Raw genomic sequence first — 24,752 nt, forward strand, 5'->3', positions numbered from 1 at the left:
TGAGCTTTGTGGAAGGCAATCAAGGAAAACTCTGAAATATTACTGAAGGAGGTTCCATTTTTAAAGGGCAGATTATACAAAATAATGGGAAGCGGTATCTGGCAGCTTTCTCATGAAAATGTAGACAGTCGCATAGAGCCTCCTATTTTGTACACTTGAGATATATATTTTATTATTTTATTGAGCTTCATGTCCTTCTAGAAAGGTTTACTGGTTTTGAGTAAATAATTGTATAATAAAAAGTTATATCGATTTTCAGTGTGGACTCAAGGCTGACACATTTTACCAGCATGGACTACGGCGGATTCATGAGGCATCAGCGTATTCATTTTTAATCCAATTTGAAACTTTGCTGGTATCATTACGCACAAAGACATATTAGTAAAAGTAAGATAATTGTGAATTAACCCAAAAAATAAACCCTGGAAAAAAGGGGTGTAACTATAAGTGAAGGGACTGCGATCACCCTAAAACTAGGGGTGGCCCAAAAGGTCACTTTGACCCATACTATAAGATTATTACTATTAAAAACCTGTGATAGTTGGGGGTACTGTTGAAAATTTTTGTAAATCAAAGGTTTATTAATTTTCTCAAATAAATCATAACAGTAGATGAAGTAGAGGGTTCTTAACATGAATATTATCAGTGGGTGAACACAAACAATCCCATTGACCAAAATTTCCACATAAATACTTTAGTGGAGCTTATAACTAATCCTTCCAAGAAGGAAGGAAGGAAGGAAGGAATGATCTCACCTGAGTGATTGCTATTCCTTGATAGTTGATTCTGGGTAGAAACTGAATGAGAAGAAAAGGAAAAAGGGAAAGAATTACAAGATGCGTAAGTATGCAGTAGGAGGGTGGTCTCACGCTAATTCAACCAAGTAGCTACGTCTGGGGAGTGTCTAAACATAATCCAAGGTGGCCATTGTCCATAAACTTTAGCCATATTATCTGAGATTTGCCTTATTTTACATTAGACCCACAACTTTAAAGTCACTCCACTGCTGGCAGGTGATTTAGTTTCCACAAGACTTTTGAAGAAGCCACATGGCACCAAGCGGTTAGTTGCATATATTTTAAAGAGAGCCTGTTCTTGGTTTGAGATCATGCAGTTACGTATGGTAATCAATTCTCTTGGTTCCAGAGCCAGTCACTGCATCTTCATCCTGCAACCACCAGCTACTTCTTTTCTTCTGCAGATCTAGAGCCTCACTTTCCCAGGGCATACAGCCCTTAGCCGCCAGCGTTCTGCCACCCAAGTATTCAGGTATCGTAGTCTATGCCGCTATCATGGACTGGCTCTGAACTTGTGACAGTAACCAACTCTGGCCATCTGTATTATACTAGAGTATGGGACAAATTAAGCCTTACTATAAAGTTGCCCAGCTCTGTAATAATGGAATACTAATCCCTGTGACAAACCCACCTCTACAATACCTCTGATTTGCTTTGCTCTACTGGACTCTGTGACAACCCAGCTTTGTCATCTCTCTGGGTGTTCTATGCTAAACCTCTGGTCAGTTCTGCATTGGTCAACTCTGCTATATCATGGGTACACTGTCAAATATCTGTGCAATTTAGCTCTGATCTATTGGTTCCCCATTGCTCCATTGAGTGTAATTCCTGTTGCTCCTTAAGTTGCTCTTTTGCCATCACAGTTTCCTTGTTTCCATCTGGATCTCCCTACTGCACCAATGTCATCTGTATATTCTACATAACAGCTTATTATCCTTTCTCCAGACTTCATTGGACAATGCATTGTAACATGTTGATAGGATATTAGCTGAAAGACATTGCGAGACATTTCTCTGTTCATCACTTGCAAAGAATAAGAATTGAAGGAGAACTTGGAATCTGACGAAAAGATTAGTTCAGCATTAACTCTACCTGTTTACTGTACATCAGCCTGTTACTGACCATTACACCCATTAATATGTCATTTAGTCCCTAAATTAATGTGATGTGAACAGGTTTATTTTTAATTATTAACAAAAACATGCCATGGTATACAATTCTGTATATTAAAGGTATCTTATGTAAGGAAATGGTGGCATGATTGGCTATGGTCTGCCCGGAACAGCTTATAGACACTGTGTGCTTTATAAGTGTAATTATGAAAAGAATCTAATTTCAGTTGTTCTGCTCTTTCATAATAGAGAAGTTAATAGATCAACACTTCTATTGTGACGTCACTAGATTCTTGTAAATGGGATTAACACTTTCAGTTACTTCTTGCAAAACTACTGCTCCATCGGCATAATGAAGGCCGAATTCACATCATATCTGTATCCTATCGTGGAAACAACTGTGACATTTTCCAATAAGTCCATGGCACTTTCATCAGATTTCCTGCAGCCATTTGGAGTCACAAACTTCCTTTCTATAGTCTGCAGTCATATAATATACACTGCTCAAAAAATAAAAGGGAACACTAAAATCCCACATCCTAGATATCACTGAATGAAATATTCCAGTTGTTAATCTTTATTCATTACATAGTGGAATGTGTTGAGAACAATAAAACCTAAAAATGATCAATATAAATCACAACTAATATCCCATGGAGGTCTGGAGTTGGAATGATGCTCAAAATCAAAGTGGAAAATGAAGTTACAGACTGATCCAACTTCAGTGGAAATGCCTCAAGACAAGGAAATGATGCTCAGTAGTGTGTGTGTCCTCCATGGGCCTGTATGACCTCCCTACAATGCCTGGGCATGCTCCTGATGAGGCGGCGGATGGTCTCCTGAGGGATCTCCTCCCAGGCCTGGACTAAAGCATCCGCCAACTCCTGGGCAGTCTGTGGTGCAACGTGACATTGGTGGATGGTGTGAGACATGATGCCCCAGATGTATTCAATTGGATTCAGCTCTAGGGAACGGGCGGGCCAGTCCATAGCTTCAATGCCTTCATCTTTCAGGAACTGATGACACACTCCAGCCACATGAGGTCTGGCATTTTCCTGCATTAGGAGGTACCCAGGGCCAACCGCACCAGCATATGGTCTCACAAGGGGTCTGAGGATCTCATCTCGGTACCTAATGGCAGTCAGGCTACCTCTGGCGAGCACATGGAGGGCTGGGCGGCCCTTCAAAGAAATGCCACCCCACACCATTACTGACCTACTGCCAAACCGGTCATGCTAAAGGATGTTGCAGGCAGCAGATCACTCTCCATGGTGTCTCCAGACTTAGTCATGTCTGTCACATGTGCTCAGTGTGAACCTGCTTTCATCTGTGAAGAGCACAGGGCACCAGTGGTGAACATGCCAATCTTGGTGTTCTGTGGCAAATGTCAAGTGTCCTGCACAGTGTTGGGCTGTGAGCACAACCCCCATCTGTGGACATCAGGCACTCAGACCATCCTCATGGAGTCGGTTTCTAACTGCTTGTGCAGACACATGCACATTTGTGGCCTGCTGGAAGTCATTTTGCAGGGCTCTGGCAGTGCTCCTCCTGTTCCTCCTTGCAAAAAGGCTGAGGTAGCGGTCCTGCTGCTGGGTTGTTGGCCTCCTACGGCCCCTCCACTTTTCCTGGTGTACTGGCTTTTCTCCTGGCAGTGCCTTGAGCCTCTGGACACTACGCTGACAGAAGCAGCAAACCTTCTTGCCACAGCTCGCATTGATGTGCCATCCTGGGTGAGCTGCACTACCTGAGCCACTTGTGAGGGTTGTAGAGTCTGTGTCATGCTACTACGAGTGTGAAAGCACAACCAACATTCAAAAGTGACCAAAACATCAGCCAGAAAGCATTGGAACTGAGATGTGGTCTGTGGTCCCCACCTGCAGAACCACTCCTTTATTGAGTGTGTCTCGATAATTGCCAATAATTTCCTTCTGTTGTCTATTCCATTTGCACAACAGCATGTGAAATTGATTGTCAATCAGTGTTGCTTCCTAAGTGGACAGTTTGATTTCACAGAAGTTTGATTTACTTTGAGCTTTATTCTGTTGTTTAAGTGTTCCCTTTATTTTTTTGAGCAGTGTATAATATAATATAACTAGCTATTGAACCCGTTCTACGCCCGGGTGGTGAGCTTTTATATTGGTATATGGTCTCCATCCTGGTATGTGCTGCTCCATCCTGCGTCCCCATCCTGTCATGTGCTGCTCCCATCCTGCGCCCCCATTCTGTCATGTGCTGTTCCCATCCTGCGCCCCCATTCTGTCATGTGCTGCTCCCATCCTGCGCCTCCATTCTGTCATTTGCTGCTCCCATCCTGCGCCCCGGTTCTGTCATGTGCTGCTCCCATCCTACGCCCCCGTCCTGTCATGTGCTGCTCCCATCCTGCGCCCCCATCCTGTCATGTGCTGCTCCCATCCTGCGCCCCGGTTCTGTCATGTGCTGCTCCCATCCTGCGCCACCGTTCTGTCATGTGCTGCTCCCATCCTGTGCCCCTGTTCTGTCATGTGCTGCTTCCATCTTGCACCCCCGTTCTGTCATGTGCTGCTGCCATCATGCACCCCCATTCTGTCATGTGCTGCTCCATCCTGCGCCCCCATTCTGTCATGTGCTGTTCCCATCCTGCGCCCCCTTTCTGTCATGTGCTGCTCCCATCCTGCGCCCCAGTTCTGTCATGTGCTGCTCTCATCCTGTGCCTCCATCTTGTCATGTGCTGCTCTCATCCTGTGCCTCCATCTTGTCATGTGCTGCTCCCATCCTGCACCCCGGTTCTGTCATGTGCTGCTCCCATCCTGCGCCCCCATTCTGTCATGTGCTGCTCCCATCTTGCGCCTCCGTTCTGTCATGTGCTGCTTCCATCTTGCACCCCCGTTCTGTCATGTGCTGCCCCATTCTGTCATGTGCTGCTCCCATCCTGCCCCTCCATTCTGTCATTTGCTGCTCCCATCCTGCGCCCCGGTTCTGTCATGTGCTGCTCCCATCCTACGCCCCCGTCCTGTCATGTGCTGCTCCCATCCTGCGCCCCCATCCTGTCACGTGCTGCTCCCATCCTGCGCCCCGGTTCTGTCATGTGTTGCTCCCATCCTGCGCCACCGTTCTGTCATGTGCTGCTCCCATCTTGCACCCCCGTTCTGTCATGTGCTGCTGCCATCATTCACCCCCATTCTGTCATGTGCTGCTCCATCCTGCGCCCCCATTCTGTCATGTGCTGTTCCCATCCTGCGCCCCCGTTCTGTCATGTGCTGTTCCCATCCTGCGCCCCCTTTCTGTCATGTGCTGCTCCCATCCTGCGCCCCAGTTCTGTCATGTGCTGCTCTCATCCTGTGCCTCCATCTTGTCATGTGCTGCTCCCATCCTGCACCCCGGTTCTGTCATGTGCTGCTCCCATCCTGCGCCCCCATTCTGTCATGTGCTGCTCCCATCCTGCGCCTCCGTTCTGTCATGTGCTGCTTCCATCTTGCACCCCCGTTCTGTCATGTGCTGCTGCCATCCTGCACCCCCGTTCTGTCATGTGCTGCCCTATTCTGTCGTGTGCTGCTCCCATCCTGCGCCCCCGTTCTGTCATGTGCTGCTCCCATCCTGCGCCACCGTTCTTTAATTTGCTGCTCCCATCCATATGCCCCATACGCTGCTCCATAATATATGCCCCGTATCAGGTGGCGTAAGTAACAAATAGCTGTGGCATGAAGTGCCACAGCCTCATGCCACAGCAATTTGTTACTTGCGCCACCTGATTCCTTTCCGCCGCCATTTTCTTGGTCCTCCTGCTGGCGGAATCGGCGCCTGCGCAGTCCGCACTTTCCAGCGCCATTTTCTTGAAGACACACTGCAGTGTGTCTTCAAGAAAATGGCGCCAGAAAGCGCGGACTGCGCAGGCGCCGATTCCGGCAGCAGGACCAAGAAAATGGTGGCGGAAAGGAATCAGGTGGCGTAAGTAACAAATTGCTGTGGCATGAAGTGCCACAGCTTCATGCCACAGCAATTTGTTACTTACGCCATTCCTTTCCGCCCATTTTCTTCGTCCTCCTGCTGCCGGAATCGGCGCCTGCGCAGTCCACGCTTTCCGGCGCCATTTTCTTGAAGACACACCTGCAGTGTGTCTTCAAGAAAATGGTGCCGGAAAGCGCGGACTGCGCAGGCGCCGATTCCGGCAGCAGGAGGACGAATAAAATGGGCGGGGCGGAAAGGAATGGCGTAAGTAACAAATTGCTGTGGCATGAAGTGCCACAGCTTCATGCCACAGCAATTTGTTACTTACGCCATTCCTTTCCACCCATTTTCTTCGTCCTCCTGCTGCCGGAATCGGCGCCTGCGCAGTCCACGCTTTCCGGCGCCATTTTCTTGAAGACACACCTGCAGTGTGTCTTCAAGAAAATGGTGCCGGAAAGCGCGGACTGCGCAGGCGCCGATTCCGGCAGCAGGAGGACGAATAAAATGGGCGGGGCGGAAAGGAATGGCGTAAGTAACAAATTGCTGTGGCATGAAGTGCCACAGCATAATCAGGGCGCAAATATGTGCACGGTGTCCCCCTGCTCCCGACCCCCTGCTCCCGGCAGTCCGCGCCTTCCGGCGCCATTTTTTTTTTCCTGACACTATAATGTAACGCTAGGAGCGTCGCGCCTGCACAGTCTATAAAGGCTTCAGACAGAGTGACGCTCCCAGCGTTATATTATAAATATAATATAAATTGAAATAAAATAACATAAAGTCAAAGGACACTTCAACAAAGTATTAGTTTAAGGATGTGCATATTTATAGTTTTTTGTATTTTTTTTTCCTCCTCAAAAAGAATTTAGTTTGTTTCATAATGGATTTGTACATATTATGGGTGACATTAAAAGTAGAAAAAAGTTCTGAAATGATTACTCTTGGTATGGTTTATTTACAGGACAAAAAACACTGTACATGTGAAGATCAGCAAAATTATACTTAGACCGTATATATATTTGAAGTAAAATCATAAATCAGATCGCTGCTACAAACTGAGCTGGACCACATTCCAGATTAATACCAGACGGTTCATGAGATAATCCACAGTGTTGTACATGGGCATCAGTTGAATGTAGCAATAACTGGGCACACTTACCAATTTTGTCTAATTCTTGCACTGTGCAAAATTAGACTATATGGTGTTGATAATGTTAAATCTGACTAATTTTAACATTGTCTAATCTAAATTTCTATCACTTATTTGCTTGCATACTTTGTGCCAAGAATATGTCCCTAAATTTTGTGCCATTTTTGTAGTAGTTTTGGGTTAAAGTGCAAATTAAACCTGCAGTGAACAAACACAATTCCATCATTGTTTTTTGGATGTTGCTTTTACTATATTCACTCAATATTTTTAAGTCCCCTTTAGAGGCTAAATAGTTATTTAGCCCTAGGGAAGCTGAAACTGCAATCATCCAGTTGCTTATACTATATACTGCAATACCAGAATATTGCATTATTTAGAACAAATCACTGTCTCATATGAGGTACCAGAATCACCATCTGTACAGTAATACAGCACGAGAACTACCATTAGAACATGAAAACATCACCAGAACCTCCATCAGTACATGAATACATCATCAGAACTATCATCAGTACAGTACATCAGTGTAGAACTAGTTAATGCCCCTAGGGTTATTTTGTCACCCCAAAGCATTTCTCCCTCCGTGTGGTGGGTTCATCAGGAGGTATTTTCTGAAATCCAAAAAATGTCTTATAAGGACCCTTGCAGTGGCAAGCGTGTTCTCAATAGCCTGGCACATCGTGCCGGCAGCCTTGTAAGGCGACGATTAAGGAGATTAACTAGTTCTACACTAGGGGACTGCCCTTCTTAGGGTGACAGCCATTCAGGGGCACGACAATGAGTGGTAATGATAAAATATACCCCCTCGTTTGCATAAAATTTTTCCTTCCCTCCCTCTGATTGTTGGACTATCTGGGAGAAATGGATCCTTGGACCCTATAGGAAGCTATCTAACAGAGATAACGGAAGGACAAATGGTAAGTGGTAAGATCACAGCAGTTTTCTACTTTGAGCACTGTTTGTTTGGAGCACTTGCACTTTAGTATTGGTTTTTTCTATGTGTTATGGCCGTGGCCGTTTTAAATATGCCATATTAAAGGTTATGTTTTAATTTTTATTACCCACCCTGCTGCCAACCGGAAAAAATGCAACATGTTGCGTTTGACGCAGTTTGGCGCAGCTTCAAAATCGCGCATGCGGAGGCATCCACATTCATTCGCATGGCCTGCATACCCAATGTTAAAGATAGGTACGCAGGAGGAATGCCAACGTAGGTGGAGCTGAATGGAAGAGGTGCGGCAGTGGGTGGGCCTTAATGGAGGAACTACGCAACCCTCCGCAGCTCTGCCCAACGCAAGTGTGAAACCAGCCTAAAGGTACTGTCACACTAGACGATATCGCTAGCGATCCGTGACGTTGCAGCGTCCTCGCTAGCGATATCGTCCAGTGTGACAGGCAGCAGCGATCAGGCCCCTGCTGGGAGATCGCTGGTCGGGGAAGAAAGTCCAGAACTTTATTTCGTCGCTGGACTCCCCGCAGACATCGCTGAATCGGCGTGTGTGACACCGATTCAGCGATGTCTTCGCTGGTAACCAGGGTAAACATCGGGTAACTAAGCGCAGGGCCGCGCTTAGTAACCCGATGTTTACCCTGGTTACCATCCTAAAAGTAAAAAAACAAACACTACATACTTACCTACCGCTGTCTGTCCTCCAGCGCTGTGCTCTGCTCTCCTCCTGCTCTGGCTGTGAGCGTCGGTCAGCCGGAAAGCAGAGCGGTGACGTCATCGCTCTGCTTTCTGGCTGCCCGGCGCTCACAGCCAGACCAGAGAAGCAGAGCGCCGAGGACAGACAGCGGAAGGTAAGTATGTAGCGTTTGTTTTTTTACTTTTTAGGATGGTAACCAGGGTAAACATCGGGTTACTAAGCGCGGCCCTGCGCTTAGTTACCCGATGTTTACCCTGGTTACCGGTATCGTTGGTCGCTGGAGAGCGGTCTGTGTGACAGCTCTCCAGCGACCAAACAGCGACGCTGCAGCGATCCGGATCGTTGTCGGTATCGCTGCAGCGTCGCTATGTGTGACGGTACCTTAAGAGTCACCTCAGACCACCACCATAGTCATGAAGGTCATGTGAAATCATGGCAGAAGCAGGCTTGTCTGTGGTCATAAGTCAGCACAAAGGAGCTCAGAAAAAGGCAGATTAAAGAGCTACACTGTCTGAATGATAGATATATCTACCTATCCTCATTTTATCTATCTATCTATCTATCCTCATTCTATCTATCCTCATTCTATCTATCCATCTATCTATCCTCATTCATCCTATCTATCTTTCTATCTATTATCTATCTATCCTCATTCTATCTATGTATCTATCCTCATTCTATTTATCTATCTTCATTCATCCTATCTATCTATCTATCCTCATTCTATCTATCTATCTATCTCTATCCTCATTCATCCTATCTATCTATTGAAAAAAATGGAACAGCACAGTACTATATTAGCGGGTGCTCAGGCCTCCTCAGCAATGCATCCAATACTTGCCCCAATCCAGACAGAAGAAAAATGAAATAGCACTCCATAGACTTTTAAGTGAAAAACATGGATTTATTCAGAACCACATGGCATGGCAATGTTTTGGCTTACACTGAGCCTATCTACAGTATCTATCTATCTATCTATTATCTATCTATCTATCTATCTATCTATCTATCTATCATATATCTATCTATCTATCTTCAATCTCTCTCTTATCTATCTATCTAGAGGAAAAAAAACAAATCAGCACCCCCAATGTGAACACGTGCAAGCTGCAAACTGCAACACACAGATAAAAAAGACCACAGCAGCACATGTGCATGAATCGGCCATGTGAAAACACAGAAAAATATACATTTCACAAAAAATTTTTTTCATAAAACTTACAGTTAAAATGGAGATTCTTAGTGCATAAATTGGCCAATTCATGTATGCCCATCAACCACGGCAAGGTGATCTCCCCCTGATGGGTCCTACTCTACTGTACATGCCACTCTTGGGCCACCAGCCTACAACTTCAGACAAACATGTCACTCTGGGCTAAACCTACAATTTATGGGCAGGTAGAGTTGATTACCGCCACCTGCAAGGTCAATGGGGGGAGTGCAAGATAAGTCTGGATGTTGCCACATCCATACAAATATCTATCTATCTATCTACATATTCTATCTATCATCTATCTATTATCAATCTGTTTATCATCTATTATCTATCTATTAATCTATTATCTATCTATCTATCTATCTATTATCTATCTATCTATTATCTATCTATTATCTATCTATCTATTATCAATCTATTTATCATCTATTATCTATCTATTAATCTATATATCTATTATCTATCTATCTATTATCTATTTACCTATTATCTATCTATTGATCTATCTTTCTATTTATTATCTATTATCTATCTATTATACAGTATATCATCTATTATCTATCTATTATTCAGTATATCATCTATTATCTATCTATTATACAGTATATCATCTATCATCTATCTATTATCCATCTATTATCTATGTATTATCTATCTATCTATTATACAGTATATCATCTATCTATTATCTATCTATCATCTATCTATTATACAGTATATTATCTATCTATCATCTATCTATTATCCATCTATTATCTATGTATTATCTATCTATCTATCTATTATACAGTATATCATCTAATTATCTATCTATCTATCTATCTATCTATCTATCTATCTATCTATCTATCTATCTATCATCTATCTATTATCCATCTATTATCTATGTATTATCTATCTATCTATTATACAGTATATCATCTATCTATCTATCTATCTATCTATCTATCTATCTATCTATCTATCTATCTATCTATCTATTCTAGTAGTTTTTACTCTGACTGCTGAGGCTTATAAGAAGCTGATAATTCCTCCTAATATTCATTCCATTAGTAATCAATTTTGATTACTTAGATTACTTTTACTGAATTTCAAAGGTGGCCATCAAGATTGTCACATCTGATAAATGGAGCTATTTTGATATTCTGGGGATATTCCATAAATGTCTGATTGGTGGCCCCTATGGGAGTTAAGGAAGCAGTTCAGGAAGCTTGTAGCTCCCTTAGACTACAATGGACACAAACCTTTCCTCTACTATTCTTCTCATAAGTGTAAGTTCTAAAGGCGGTATTCCTCTATCAGACAATTATCAACATGTCTTGAATATTCCATAGTTTCAAAAGCTTTGTGAACAATAAAAAAAACAAAATATTTTTGTTCATCCTTCTATTGAGAGAAGACAAACAGTTGAAAAAAAGGTAAAAATAATCAAACATACAAAAAAAAGAAACTTTGCAATAGAATATTAAGCCTAGTGTCCCAATTTGTGGTGGCAGGTTTCATATAGCTGTGGATTTTACATTTGAGTCAAGCAACAGAAGAGAAGACTTCAGACATAACAGATGGTAGGTAGTATAAGCCAGCTCCACAATTATCAGCCAAACAATTTTTGGTTGTTCACACTCAGTCTTTTTGATGGGTTTTTGGAGTGGAAACTGAGCAGAAACTCTGCCGAATGCTCCTCAAAACTCTTCAAAAACTTGTAGCTTCTGCTCAGTTTCTACTCCAAAAAGTCATCAAAAAGACTCAACGTGAACATACTCAATCAGTATCTGGGGTTCAATTACTTTTAGTGCTGTGGATATTTATTTTTCAATATTAGGTTCAGCTTTTGTCTTCCCGCATGAACCTTTTGCGCCCAATGTGTGCCTTAATTTTGGCTTTTGGACCTTTTTTATAACAGATTTATCGCCCTACAGGAAATTTTTAGATTCTCCTATACTATAGGTTATGGCGTTATATTCACATATAGTTCACTTCCTACAGTATGTGACCCTTACTACCCTTACTTGGGAGAAAATTCAGCAAATACTAGATGTATAGTCTGAATTGTTTGCCGAAGGTTTGGTCAGCAGTGACAGAGTTAAGGAAATGAATATCTTTGAGTGTATCCCTCCCAAATGGCTTAATATGAGGAACGAAAAGGAATGTTTACCTTGATTGTAAAAGATTAAAGATTTTCCTGCCCCTCCTGCCGTGATGTCATTTTAGACATCAAATAATCCTATAAGAGGCAGGAGCAAATGCCCCTGACAGTGCTGAAGGTGCATCGCCCCTGGGGCCAACAATGGGGTACTTCACTGCCAGCTTGGGGGTGTTATGGCTGGCTTTGGGCATCTCAAATGCTATAGATGTAATATCAGGTAAATTCTTTCTACAATTTCTGAAATATTTATTAACAATCCTTTTTTTGCCATAGTATTTTGAGATTAACTATTTGGCAGAAGAAAGCCATTTAGGAGCATGGGATCAGGAAACACAAATATAATGTATTAGTATTATTGTGAGGTTTTAACTTATCATTGTATACATAGTTTAACAACTTAGTCAATGAGTCCGTTAAGGTTACACATAATAAGAACCTAGGACAGTAAAGCCTTCAATGTGGCGTAAGGCTATGTTCACATGCAGCGTTTTTCTTTTTTTGCAACTCTTTTTTAATTCAAATTTGTTTAATGCAAATTAAAAGTTTCTTTTTTTATAGTAAAAGAAAAAGTTATACAATTCAGAAATCTCACACAAATGTTTGTTTTCTTAACTGACTAAATTTAAGAACTGCATTTTTAAATTTTTTTACATTTTTTTTTGCAAAGTGAAAAAGTGTTGCAAAAAAAACGCAACAAGCGTTTTTTGCTGAGTTTTTATGTTGTGTTTTTGGCGAATAAAACTAACTTTATTGAACATATAGTGTAGATAAAACACAAATATAAAAAAAACAAAACGCTGCAAAAAAGTCCTGAGCTTTGAATGCAGCATTTTTACTGCCAAAAGAGCATCTTTTGGTGGCAGAAAAAATACTGCAAAAAACACAGCATGTGAACATAGCCTAAGATTTGTTTTACTCAGTACGCAGAATTTGATCGGTTTTACAGAAGTTCTTCCCATATTTTAGATTTTGTACTTGAAAGGACCTTACTTCGGAAAATAGTTTTGTTACTTACTGAATACATTCTTAAACCACATTCACACCTTCAGTATTTGATCAGTATTTTCCATCAGTATTTGTAAGTCAAAACCGGGAGTTAACAATCAGAGGAAAAGTATAATAGAAACATATCACCACTTCTGTGTTTATCACCCCCTCCTGGTTTTGGCTTACAAATACTGATGTGAAATACTGACCAAATACTGAACGTGTGAATGTGTCCTGATACTCATTTGAACCTTTTTTACCATTTGTCAACAGGTCGAATACGGAATCACGGTCACTACGTCTGCAGTACATGGGGAAACTATCATTTCAAAACCTTTGATGGGGACTTCTACCAATTTCCTGGCAGCTGTACCTATAACTTGGTCTCAGATTGTGGAGATTCCTATCCGGAGTTCTCTGTACACGTTCACCGGTCTGAGGACAGCGGTCATCCCCTTATAGACAAGATCACCGTCACCATCAAAGACGTCACCATCCTACTGGAGAGCAGCATAGCGATCGTGAATGGGGACATGTAAGTTTATTAAGCTAGTGTTTTTGCTTTATGTTTGAACACTAATTATGATCTTTATCTTTTCCACTTTGGCTTTGCTCCCATTTCCATACCTTCTGCTTTTACAGATAGACGTGATGGATTCATTACGATCTGCTCGATAAAAACTTCACGATCAATATAATTGTATAAAAAAAAAGCAAAAAGGAGTTTTTTGCTAAAAGATTTTTTTTGTTATTAGATTAGAAAACGGTACCAAACTTTTTTTTTCTTTTGTTAGATGTACATGTATAAAAATATATTTAGTAAACCAAAAGATGTGAAAGACAAGAACCCAAAAATTGCATATAACATTGTGAGATAGGTCCAATATATATATAAATTGTTAAGAATTTCAAGTAATATAAAATTGTGAACCTGCGCTTAGGAGGAGGTATTGGGATTATCTAAGTGCTCCCTCTGTAATAGACACAAGTCATAGACACAATGGTCATCATGACCTTCATTATAGATACAAAGCGGAGCAATGCAAACCTGAAATACATATGTGTTCTTGATATTTTTATTCTCTCAGATTTTGTGTCATTTTACATCATTTTACTGTATCGTGCTGTTCTAGTCTACCTAGCAAAAAAAAGGATATTCTTTTAATTAATTATAAGAAAATTATACTATACCCCCTGAGGAAGCGAGATCAAAACATGAGAAACATGCCTTGGAAATATGTCTCTGTAGTAACCAGGCATTGTGCATCTCATTAAGGATAAGAGCATGGTTGCTATATATACATCAATGGGTACAAGTATTATTTTATTATATATACTAGATGGCAGCCCGATTCTAAAGAATCGGGAGTCTAGAATCCATATATACTTGAAATTCGGCAGGAGCTTGAAGAGCAACGTCACTGGGCCCGCCTCCACGCAGTAGAAACTTGCTGTGAGGTAAAAATTCAAAAATCACACCAAAATGGCGGGCGGAGTGTGTCACAGTACGGCACGTTTCTGATTGGTCGCTCGCAGCAGGCGGCAACCAATCAGACACTGGGCACTGTTGACGTCACTTATCTCCGGACATTAGCTCCGGACATTAGCTCCGGACATTAGCTCCGGACATTAGCTCCGGACAAAGCCACGGAAGTTGGCACAAATTGCAGGAAGTAGTATTCTAGGCAATTATATATAAGATATATATATACACACACAATGCTCAAAAAAATAAAGGGAACACTTAAACAACAGAATATAACTCCAAGTAAATCCAAGTTCTGTGAAATCAAACTGTCCACTTAGGAAGCAACACTGTTTGACAATCAATTTCACATGCTGTTGTGAAAATGGAATAGACAACAGATGTAAATTATTGGCAATTATCAAGGCACCCTCAATAAAGGAGTGGTTCTGCAGGTGGGGACCACAGACCAAATCTCAGTACCAATGCTTTCTGGCTCATGTTTTGGTCACTTTTGAATGTTGGTTGTGCTTTCACACTTGTGGTAGCATGAGACAGACTCTACAACCCACACAAGTGGCTCAGGTAGTGCAGCTCATGCAGGATGGCACATCAATGCGAGCTGTGGCAAGAAGGTTTGCTGTGTCTGTCAGCGTAGTGTCCAGAGGCTGGAGGCGCTACCAGGAGACAGGCCAGTACACCTGAAGAAGTGGAGGGGGGGCCGTAGTAGGGCAACAACCCAGCAGCAGGACCGCTACCTCAGCCTTTGTGTAAGGAGGAACAGGAGGATCACTGCCAGAGCCCTGCAAAATGACCTCAAGCAGGCCACAAATGTGCATGTGTCTGCACAAAAGGTTAGAAACAGTTAGACTCCATGAGGATGGTCTGAGTGCCCAAGTTCACAGATAGGGGTTGTCCTTACAGCCCAACACCGTGCAGGACGCTTGACATTTGCCACAGAACACCAGGATTGGCAAATTCACCACTGGCGCCCTGTGCTCTTCACAGATGAAAGCAGGTTCACACTGAGTACATGTGACAGAGGTGACCGAGTCTGGAGACGCCTTGGAGAGCGATCTGCTGCCTCACTTTAAAGGAATTCTTTTTTTTTTTTTAACATTTCTACGTTTATGGCCCTCCAGATCCTCAACAAATGGGTCTCTTCCCTGAGACAAGAATTCAACTTGTCCATTTTTTACCTCCATTAATATCAGTGGGTTGGTAAAGTTAACCAAACTGAGCTAAAGAAGTGCAGAGGCTAAAACAAAGTGAAAAAATACCAGTAAATGCCAAAACCTCTTTATCCAGGACATAGGTTTGATCCCATATTTCCCACAATGTTAATCTATAAAAAGATTTTGGAAATTTGATCATTCAGATACTTGAAGATTGTTTTAGCAATTGATAATTTCTCAAATGTTAAATTGTAAATTCTTTCAATGCACCCAACGACACTGATTTCACAATAGTTCATTATTCTTTAAAAAGAAACAATGCATTACATTTCCTCGTATTGTGGTTTACGTATAAATATGAGCCACCTTTTCTTTTAAAGTTTACTTCTGATTCACAGTCAGTTTTAATTTCATGGCTCTACAAATACAAAGTGGCCAATGTAATACAAGCCTTATGTATATTACTGTATATTATATTAGATGATGCTGCTGCATCATTGCCCATCGATGCTTAGGAAGACTGCTGTGATACAATAACTTAGCTCCTTCCTAACACAGAGTCTCCATTTCAGAAAAACCTTTTCCAAGCTTCCCTTGTATTTAAAAAACAAATAAACAACAACTGTGCCTTACCCAACCTTCCCAGGTCCCATGCTTAGTCTCATTTGTTGCTACAGCTGTTTGTTGATTTCTACAGCTCTGACTTCATGTCTAGTGATGAGCGAATATACTCGTTACTCAAGATTTCCCAAGGGGGTCCTACGACTCTCCGAGTATTTTTTAGTGCTCGGAGATTTAGTTTTCTTCGCTGCAGCTGGATGACTTACAGCTATTAGCCAGGCTGAGTATATGTGGGGATTCCCTAGCAACCAGGCAACCCCCACATGTACTTATGCTGGCTAATGCCTGTAAATCATTCAGCTGATGCAATGAAAACTAAATCTCCGAGCACTAAAAAATACTTCGAGGTCACCCCAGCGTGCTCGGGAAATCTCTTGAGTATATTCGCTCATCACTATTCATGTCAAACAGATCGGACCTGGGGACAGTGAGTAAAAGGCACATATATTTTTGTAAAAAACTGACTGTAGTTGAGGAATGAGGATTTTTGAAAGATGAAAAACAACTTTAAAACTCCCAATTTACATATGTATAGGGATGTTTGATGTATGTCATCCCAGATTTTCTATAGTAGATCATACTATGTTTTTTAATTATTATTATTAGTTTGTATTCAAAGGGGCTTTACAACCCTTTTAACAAGAGCTGATCTGCAGCACTTGGCAGCAGCAACTATACAGTGTGATTGAGCGGTGGAGTTCTGCTCTGTACACTGTATACATTCAGCTGCTGTCAGCTGATTGGTAGTGTTACCAGATGTTGGACCCCAACCAATCTTGTATTGATCATTTATCCTAGTATCAAAGTGATGGGTGAGGGAGAAGTAAGGTGTACAACAACGTGGAGAGTCAGGGGGAAGACCAAACTCTAGGGAAGGGGGAAGTGGGGACACCTAGGTAGATTTAACAACACCCTGTCTCCCCTAAACAGGTTTGGCATCTATCGCCGAGCAGGAACCTAATCCCTTCCTGACCCTAACAATAGGCCCTGGATAGGGACAGAATGGGGTAGGTGCTAGTTAGCCCCCACTACAGCTAAAGACAGAGAGGGTAGATGAACGAGGGGATACACTTAGCTTGAGAAGACCACCGAGAGGTCACACTAGCAATCCTCCAAGAGTCCTCTGAGAAGACACTAACTAACTGCTCATTCTTTCAACAAGACACTGGCGAAAATGAGCTAACACCAGGCTCATGCTACAGAAACTGAATGTATTTAAACCTTCAGCAAAGGTGTGTAATTAGCAGTAGTGGAGGTAAGTGTTGGGTCCTAGGGAGAGAAGGATATCACTCCATAACAGATGCAAAAATCAAGAAGGTGCTTGAGATAATCGAAATGACCTTGTACAGCTGGATCCAGGATGATTGTGTGTCACACCTGACACACCTATGACACAAACCCCTTTAATAGATAGATCTGTATGGAAATACCCACAGATGTAGCAGATGCCAAATGAGCATTTGATGTGCTACACTATTTAAGTATTGTGCCACAGTGCTCTATTCTATTTAGGCGGCCATGTTGTTCGCTGGCATGGGTCAGCGTCTTAGGTTAATGGTGCAGCGTTGGCTTTATCTGCAAATACAAGAGTGTTTCTATTAATAATAATAGTAGCTATGTATTATATGTTTAATGCAACTTTTTCCAACCGGGATCCCCTCAAAATCTTGGGGTTCCTTGGAAATCTGAAAAAAGTAAATGGCAAACTAATTACTCATGTCTCATAGATGGTAAGAGTGGGAAACAGGTAAAATGCGAAACAAATCTTGGCCAGAATATAAAATTATGCAATCCTTCAGCCAACAGAGTATTTTTAGAGGTAGGAATAGGAGTAAGGTATTTTTTTTTAAGTGGAAACATTTCCAAGTATCATACAATTGAGAATACCAGAAATTCACAGCCGAGCTTAGGCAAGCAGACCCCACTTCAGATGTACACTAATGACCTATGTATATAGACAGCCCTTGTTCTCGGCAGCACAGGTCCGGTTTACACAGGACTGTGTGCTGCCGAGAATTTTGATCTTTTATAGCAAGCCGAAAGTATGAGCGTGAGTTGATGAACTTTTAACATATTCCATAGAGCAGTAGAAACATTGATGTCTCTAAATATTTTATGGTAATGGGTACATTGCTCTGACGGTATATTAGGGCCCAGTAATCATAAATGTATAACTATTGGTAATAAGAGCTGTTCATTGACTACTGTTGGAGTGATATAATGGAGGTGCTAAGTCATCACATACTGGTAAAAAAAAAGATTTCTCCAGCCATCAATTGCTACGTTTTTACAGTATAGTATTCTGGCATAACAGCTGTGATCCTGACAGTCCGGGCATGGTCTGACATTTGTATAGGGTGTTGGCCATTTTTATAAAGCAATTAAAGTGGAGTTTCTTAATGGCCACACCAAGTCTTACATGTGTCTTTGACCATATGGCGAGCAGCCTGAGGAGGGGCAGATCATCAGATTGCACAAATTAATGGGAAGCTATAAACATTTATAGCATTATATGGTGCTAGATTATTTAGTGGAAATGAGGTATAAGCCTTTATTTTTATTTATTATTAATATTTCAAAATCAGAGGTGGTCCAGCTACATCAAGAATTCTACAACGTGTCACACTGTTGTGCTTACTGATACAGCCGTTACAGTTATTCTATTGTTTTCTTCATCTTATTTCTTGCTATTGTCTCATTTATGTCATTTTACAATGAATCTGAAGCCAACTCAGAGAATCCAATTTATACCAAGGAAGTAGGACATTGTCTAGAAAACTGAATCTTAACTTTTCCATAACTTCATGAAATGGGCAATTAAAATGGTGCCAAGTCACAAAAACTTAGTGTTAAAACATCTATAGCAAAATGCACAATCCTACATCAATTTTTTTCATCATCTACTGATTAAATAATCTTTTCAACTGATATTTTGTCTTCCTTATATTGAGATGCTCAAAGCAATGAATAAATCTAATTTAGGCTTGGATGAGCCTATAGTAGGTGAACTCAAGTCCAGCACCCTTTTCTTGACTCCTATGGGGACGTCCAGACTGGGAAATACAGTAGGCAGTCTTTATAAATATATAGAGTACAAGAGATCCCAGAATATGATGGATAAATGTCCAAATCATTCTATGATAAGACAAGTGAGAGCAAGAAATTATCACATTAAACCCATTCACGACCTTGGACATATCCAGTACGTCATGGTTGGCAGGTGCTTCCCAACCTATGATATACTGGGTATGTCATGGCTATTCTGTTAGTATAAGGGGTTTGGAAAAGCAAAATGGCTTCTCGCTCCCCCAAAAGAAATTCTGTATTCCCAAATTCAAATGCCCCCCTTCCTTCCGAGCCCCTAAACCACATTTAGCATCCACATGTTTAGCATTTCTGCAGCAATGAGAGCCCCTCTAATTTACGGGTGCGTGTTTCCAGAAGCACAAGCTAGTCAGAACATACTGGGCACTACAACGTATTTGGCACTACTATGGCAGTTTGCAATATTCGCTCAGCAATATCCACTGCTGCTTGTTTCTAGAAAACACCCGTGGAGTCAAAATCGTAAATATACTTGTAGATAAATTTCCAAAGGGGTACCATTTCCAAAATGGGGTCACTTGAGGGGGGATTCTGTCCTTCTAGCACTTTGGGGCTTTGTATATGAAGAAAGTCTGTGCTCCAGGAGGCAAATAAAGCTTTATCCCTTCCAAATCTCACCTTATAGCTAATCAGTGATGCACAGTACAGCCACATATGGGGTATTTTTGCATTCAGAATAAATGTACCCATTTCCCCTTGTGAAAATGTAAAATCTAGGGATAAAACTAAATCTTGATGGTAAAAATGCAATTATTTTTTCTTCACTGCCCAATGAGGAAAAATTCTGTGACAACAGTGGTGTCAATATGCTCACTGTACTCCGAGATGAATTCATTGAGAGGTTTAGTTTGTAAAATGGGGTCACTTCTGCTGTTCTGGCACCTCAGGGGCTCTGCCAGTGGGTTATGGCATTCATAAACCATAACAGTAAAATTGATACTATAACATGGCACTGTGCCTGAAAAGTAGTTCCCGATTACATGTAGGGTATTGGACTACAACAAACTGATGTCCATTTTTTCCTATTAGCCCTTAAAAAATTAAAAACTTGGGGCTAAAACAACATTTTAGTGGTAAAAATGTAATTTATTCATTCTTCACCACTCAATGGTATAAAACTCTGTAAGGCACATGTGGTCAATATGATCACTGCACCCCTAGATTAATTCATTGGAGGATGAAGCTTGTAAAATTATGTCACTTATGGGGGGTCCTGCTGTTCTGTCACATCAGGGTCTCTGTCAATGTGACATGGCATCTTCAAACCATTCCAACAAAATCTGAACTCCAATATGGAACTTCTTCTCTTCTGAGCTTTACACTGTGCCTCAAAAGTAGTTTTTGGCCACTCAAGGGGAATCGGTGTACTCAGGAGAAATTGCACAATAAATTTTAAGGTCCATTTTCTTGTGTTACCCTTGCAAAAATTGGGGCTTAAAGAACATTTAAGTGGGATAATGTGATTTTTTTATTTTTATGGCTCTACGTTATAAACTTCTGTGAAGCACCTGGGTGGTTAGAAGTCCTCACCACACATTTAGATACACTCCTTAAGGTGTGTAGTTTCCACAATGGGGTCATTTGTGGGGGGGTTTCAATGTCTAGGCACATCGGCTCTCTCCAAACGCGACATAGTGTCTACTAATGTTTCCAGTCAATTTTGAGCTTCAAAAATCCAATGGTGATCCTTCCCTTCCAAGCCTTGCTGTGCATCCAAACAGTAGTTTTCTCCCACATAATGGGTATCAGTGTACTCAGGAGAAATTGCACAATAAACTTTGGGTTATTTTTCTCCTGTTCCCCTTGAGAAAATAAAAAAAATTTGCTTTAAATAACATTTTTGTGAGAAAACATAAAATGTTCTTTTTTCCTTCCACATTCTAATAATTCCTGTGAAGCACCTGAAGGTTTAATAAACTTCTTGAATGTGGTTTTGAGTACTTTGAGGGGTACAGATTTTAGAATAGTGTCACTTTTGGAAATTTTCTGTCATATAGGTCCTTTAAAGTCACTTGAAATTTGATGTGGTCCCTAAAAAAAATGGTTTTTCAAATTTTGTTTGAAAAATTAGAAATCAGTGGTCAAATTTTATCCCTTCTAACTTCCTAATAAAAAAATTACATATCAAAAATTGTAGTGATGTAAAGGGCATAAAAATTAAAAGTTTGAAAATTGCAAAATTTACCACATTTTTGACAAATTTCAGATTTTCACAAATAAACACAAGTCATATCGACCAAGTGTTACCAATATCATGAAGTACAATATGTAAAAAAAAAAACTTTCTCAGAATCAGTGAGATTCGTTGAAGCATTGCAGAGTTATTACCACATACAATAACACCAAAAATGTGGCTTGGTCATGCAGGTGAAAACAGGCTTGGGGGGTAAAGCGTTATTAAAGAAGTTCACTATTCGAACAACCCCTTTTCAATTGCTACAGTCCCAAGTATAAAATAAAAACAGCCATTTCTCATCTCCGATGCCAGCTCAACAACGGCCCTGGATCTCCTTGGGCTCATGTGCCGTTGTTATGGGATAGGACCCCTGCAGCCAATCAGTGGCTGCTAATGGGTTGCTTCAGTCTTACTTCCTTCGGGCATAACTGACATTTATATGAATTCAGGGATCAGCAGAAGTTCTCACTTTTTCAGGATTTCAGTTTCATCCAAAGGACACGTGAGTGAAGGGATTCATAAGCCGCTGATTGGCTGCAGGGGTCACATGCCAAAATGACAGCATGTGAGACCCAGGAGATGCAGAGCTGATGTTGTTGGAATGGCGTTGACACTGGAAGTGAGAATAGGCTGCTTTATTTTAAAAAACGGAATACTGCAATTAATAAGGGGTTGTCTAAGTAATGGAGAACCCCTTCAATGGGAAGTGGTATGTTTAGAACATGTAAATCTCTTATGAAAACTAACCCTTGTGTCTAGTCAATGTGAATGAGGCCATAACCAGTATGCTCAACTATGCAACCTATATTTTTTCTTACTTTGTATTGAATTTCTAAGGGTTGTTCAGCTTTGGGGGCAATTTTCTGCTTTTATTTTACTTAAAAGTATGTATGTTTGGCTAAAATTATTTTTTCCACCATTTTCCTTCTATAGCCTCTATGTTGCACTGTCTCTCTCTCTCTCAGTTGATTTATGACCACTGACCACATCAAAGTTGAATGTGCAGGGAAATAAAGAGTGTGTAGAAAATAAAACGTTGTAAAATTTTTAATGAAACCCAATTCCAAAAATGTTTTTTTTTTAGCCTGATATACATGTACAGGGTGAGCCATTTATATGGATACACCTAAATATAATGGAAATGGTTGATGATATCAACTTCCTGTTTGTGGCAGATTAGTATATGGGAAGGGGAAAACTTTTCAAAATGGGTGGTGACCATGGTGGCCATTTTGAAGTCGGACATTTTGGATCCAACTTTATTTTTTCAAAGGGAAGAGGTTCATGTGACACATCAAACTTATTGAGAATTTCACAAGAAAAACAATGGTGTGCTTGGTTTTAATGTAACTTTATTCTTTCATGAGCTATTTAGAAGTTTCTGACCACTTATAAAATGTGTTCAAAGTGCTGCCCATTGTGTTGGATTATCAATGCAACCCTCTTCTCCCTCTCTTGACACACTGATAGCAACACCGCACCGATACTAGCACAGGCTTCCAGTATCCATTGTTTCAGATGCTGGACATCTCGCATCTTCACAGCATAGACAATTGCCTTCAGATGACCCCAAAAATAAAAGTCTAAGGGGTCAGATTGGGAGACCTTGGTGGCCATTCAACTGGCCCATATGACCAATCCACTTTCCAGGAAACTGTTCATGTAGGAATGCTCGGACCTGACACCCAAGATGGTGCACCGCCACATATTTATATAGCAAAACAATTGTCCCCAAATGTGGACAACCACTACTTTTAGATAAACTTCATAAGTGTTTACTTCTCTTTCACAATGATGCCCAAAAGATTATGGAGATCAATTGGAATAAATATATATATTTTTTTATTTTGCAGAGCTAAGACACCTTATTACAGTTTTGGAATCCACATTCAGAAAAATGATGAATATTTTAAGCTATACACAAAGACGGGCTTGACCCTCATGTGGAACAAAGAAGATGCTGTCATGGTGAGTTTTATAGGAAATATAAAGCGACAGATTTGATGCGTTTTAGGGTAGGGAAATGGTGGCTGGGTGTTACTCTTTCTGTTGTCTGAGCTTTCCGTTTTTGTATCGGCTATGTTCTTACTAACATGTGATACAATTAATGTAAAAAATGTGACACTTTGTTGTGATTATTTTTTGTAAAGACGGTATATACATTAAACTATTGTTGGCTGAACCTGTCGATATCGTCAGGTTCGGAAGATGGTATGGTGGCGAAGGCTGACTAATTGTCGGGAGAGATGTTGTTCCTGCATGTCTGATTTCAGACTGCTGATTGCATTTTTCTCCCACAGATAAGCCACCAGCAGAGATGTCTCATAGAGAACACTGGAGTTCTTGACCAAATAAGCTCTCTTGTGGGTCAAGATGGCTATTGGCTTAAGCATCATTGAGCAGGGGGTTGGACCAGATGACCCAGGAGGTCCCTTCCAACTCTACCATTCTATGATTCTATGATCATTCAGCCATCCGCCATTTTATGTATGTCTGGCTTTCGTCTTGGGTATATTTTTTCATCACTAGTGTTTTTTTTCCCTCTTCTTTTTTAGGTTGAACTGAGTGCAAAGTTTAATAACCGCACCTGCGGTCTGTGTGGTGATTACAATGGTGTCCCTTTTTATAATGAATTTTACTCTCAAAGTAAGTAGTCTATAAAATGAATTTTGTTTTAGCTCCATATAATAAGCATTGCTCCCCTTGGCCGATCCCATCCCAGATCCATGTAGGAATTGTATCATAGATTAGGGGCTGTCCTGCAAAACCATATACAGTGCCTCGTCAAGGGCGTCGAGTTGCCAGAAAACTGGTGATGTTCACTTGGCTGGAATACACAATCACTGCCTGATCTGTGGGGTTCAACTTCTAGGACCCTCAGCAATCAGACATTGATCACTTATCATACAAGCAGGTGCAGATGAGAGTATTTTCAGTCTGAGTATGACAAAGCATTGAATGGCATTTAATTAGTTTACATGTCCAATTTTTTCCTTGGACAAAGTCTGTCTAAGGAAAAAAAATTGCTGCATGCCCAAGTTTGATCCCGTATTCGGATCACACTGGGCCATGCAAGTCAATGAGTCCGTGGAAAACTTCGGACTGCACTCGGATTACATCTAAGTGTAGTCTAATTTCCACAACCTCACAGAATGGAGAAGATGGAGAAACCTTTTTCTCTATCTTCTCTTCATCCCAGAAAATCAGATCAATCGCTGATCAGAGTGTGATTAGC

The 24,752-nt window shown here is 41.1% G+C and overlaps 1 protein-coding gene and 1 long non-coding RNA gene across 3 annotated transcripts in view; one reads left to right on the top strand and one right to left on the bottom strand.

Moving 5' to 3' along the window:
- Window positions 1–24,752, bottom strand: part of LOC138649157 (uncharacterized) — a 197,375-nt gene that overhangs the window by 169,607 nt on the left and 3,016 nt on the right. The window contains exon 2 of the long non-coding RNA XR_011315252.1: window positions 756–797. This is a non-coding gene — a long non-coding RNA (uncharacterized lncRNA). The remainder of the gene's footprint in view (window positions 1–755; window positions 798–24,752) is intronic.
- Window positions 12,103–24,752, top strand: part of MUC2 (mucin 2, oligomeric mucus/gel-forming) — a 98,458-nt gene continuing 85,808 nt past the window's right edge. For both annotated transcript variants that reach the window (XM_069739320.1, XM_069739321.1), the window contains exons 1-4: window positions 12,103–12,205; window positions 13,249–13,510; window positions 23,371–23,485; window positions 24,073–24,163. In XM_069739320.1, the coding sequence (XP_069595421.1) occupies window positions 12,130–12,205; window positions 13,249–13,510; window positions 23,371–23,485; window positions 24,073–24,163 (544 nt within the window). In that variant the 5' untranslated portion in view covers window positions 12,103–12,129. The remainder of the gene's footprint in view (window positions 12,206–13,248; window positions 13,511–23,370; window positions 23,486–24,072; window positions 24,164–24,752) is intronic.

The sequence above is a fragment of the Ranitomeya imitator genome, chromosome 9, assembly GCF_032444005.1.
Source record: "Ranitomeya imitator isolate aRanImi1 chromosome 9, aRanImi1.pri, whole genome shotgun sequence".
Classification (NCBI taxonomy): domain Eukaryota; kingdom Metazoa; phylum Chordata; class Amphibia; order Anura; family Dendrobatidae; genus Ranitomeya; species Ranitomeya imitator.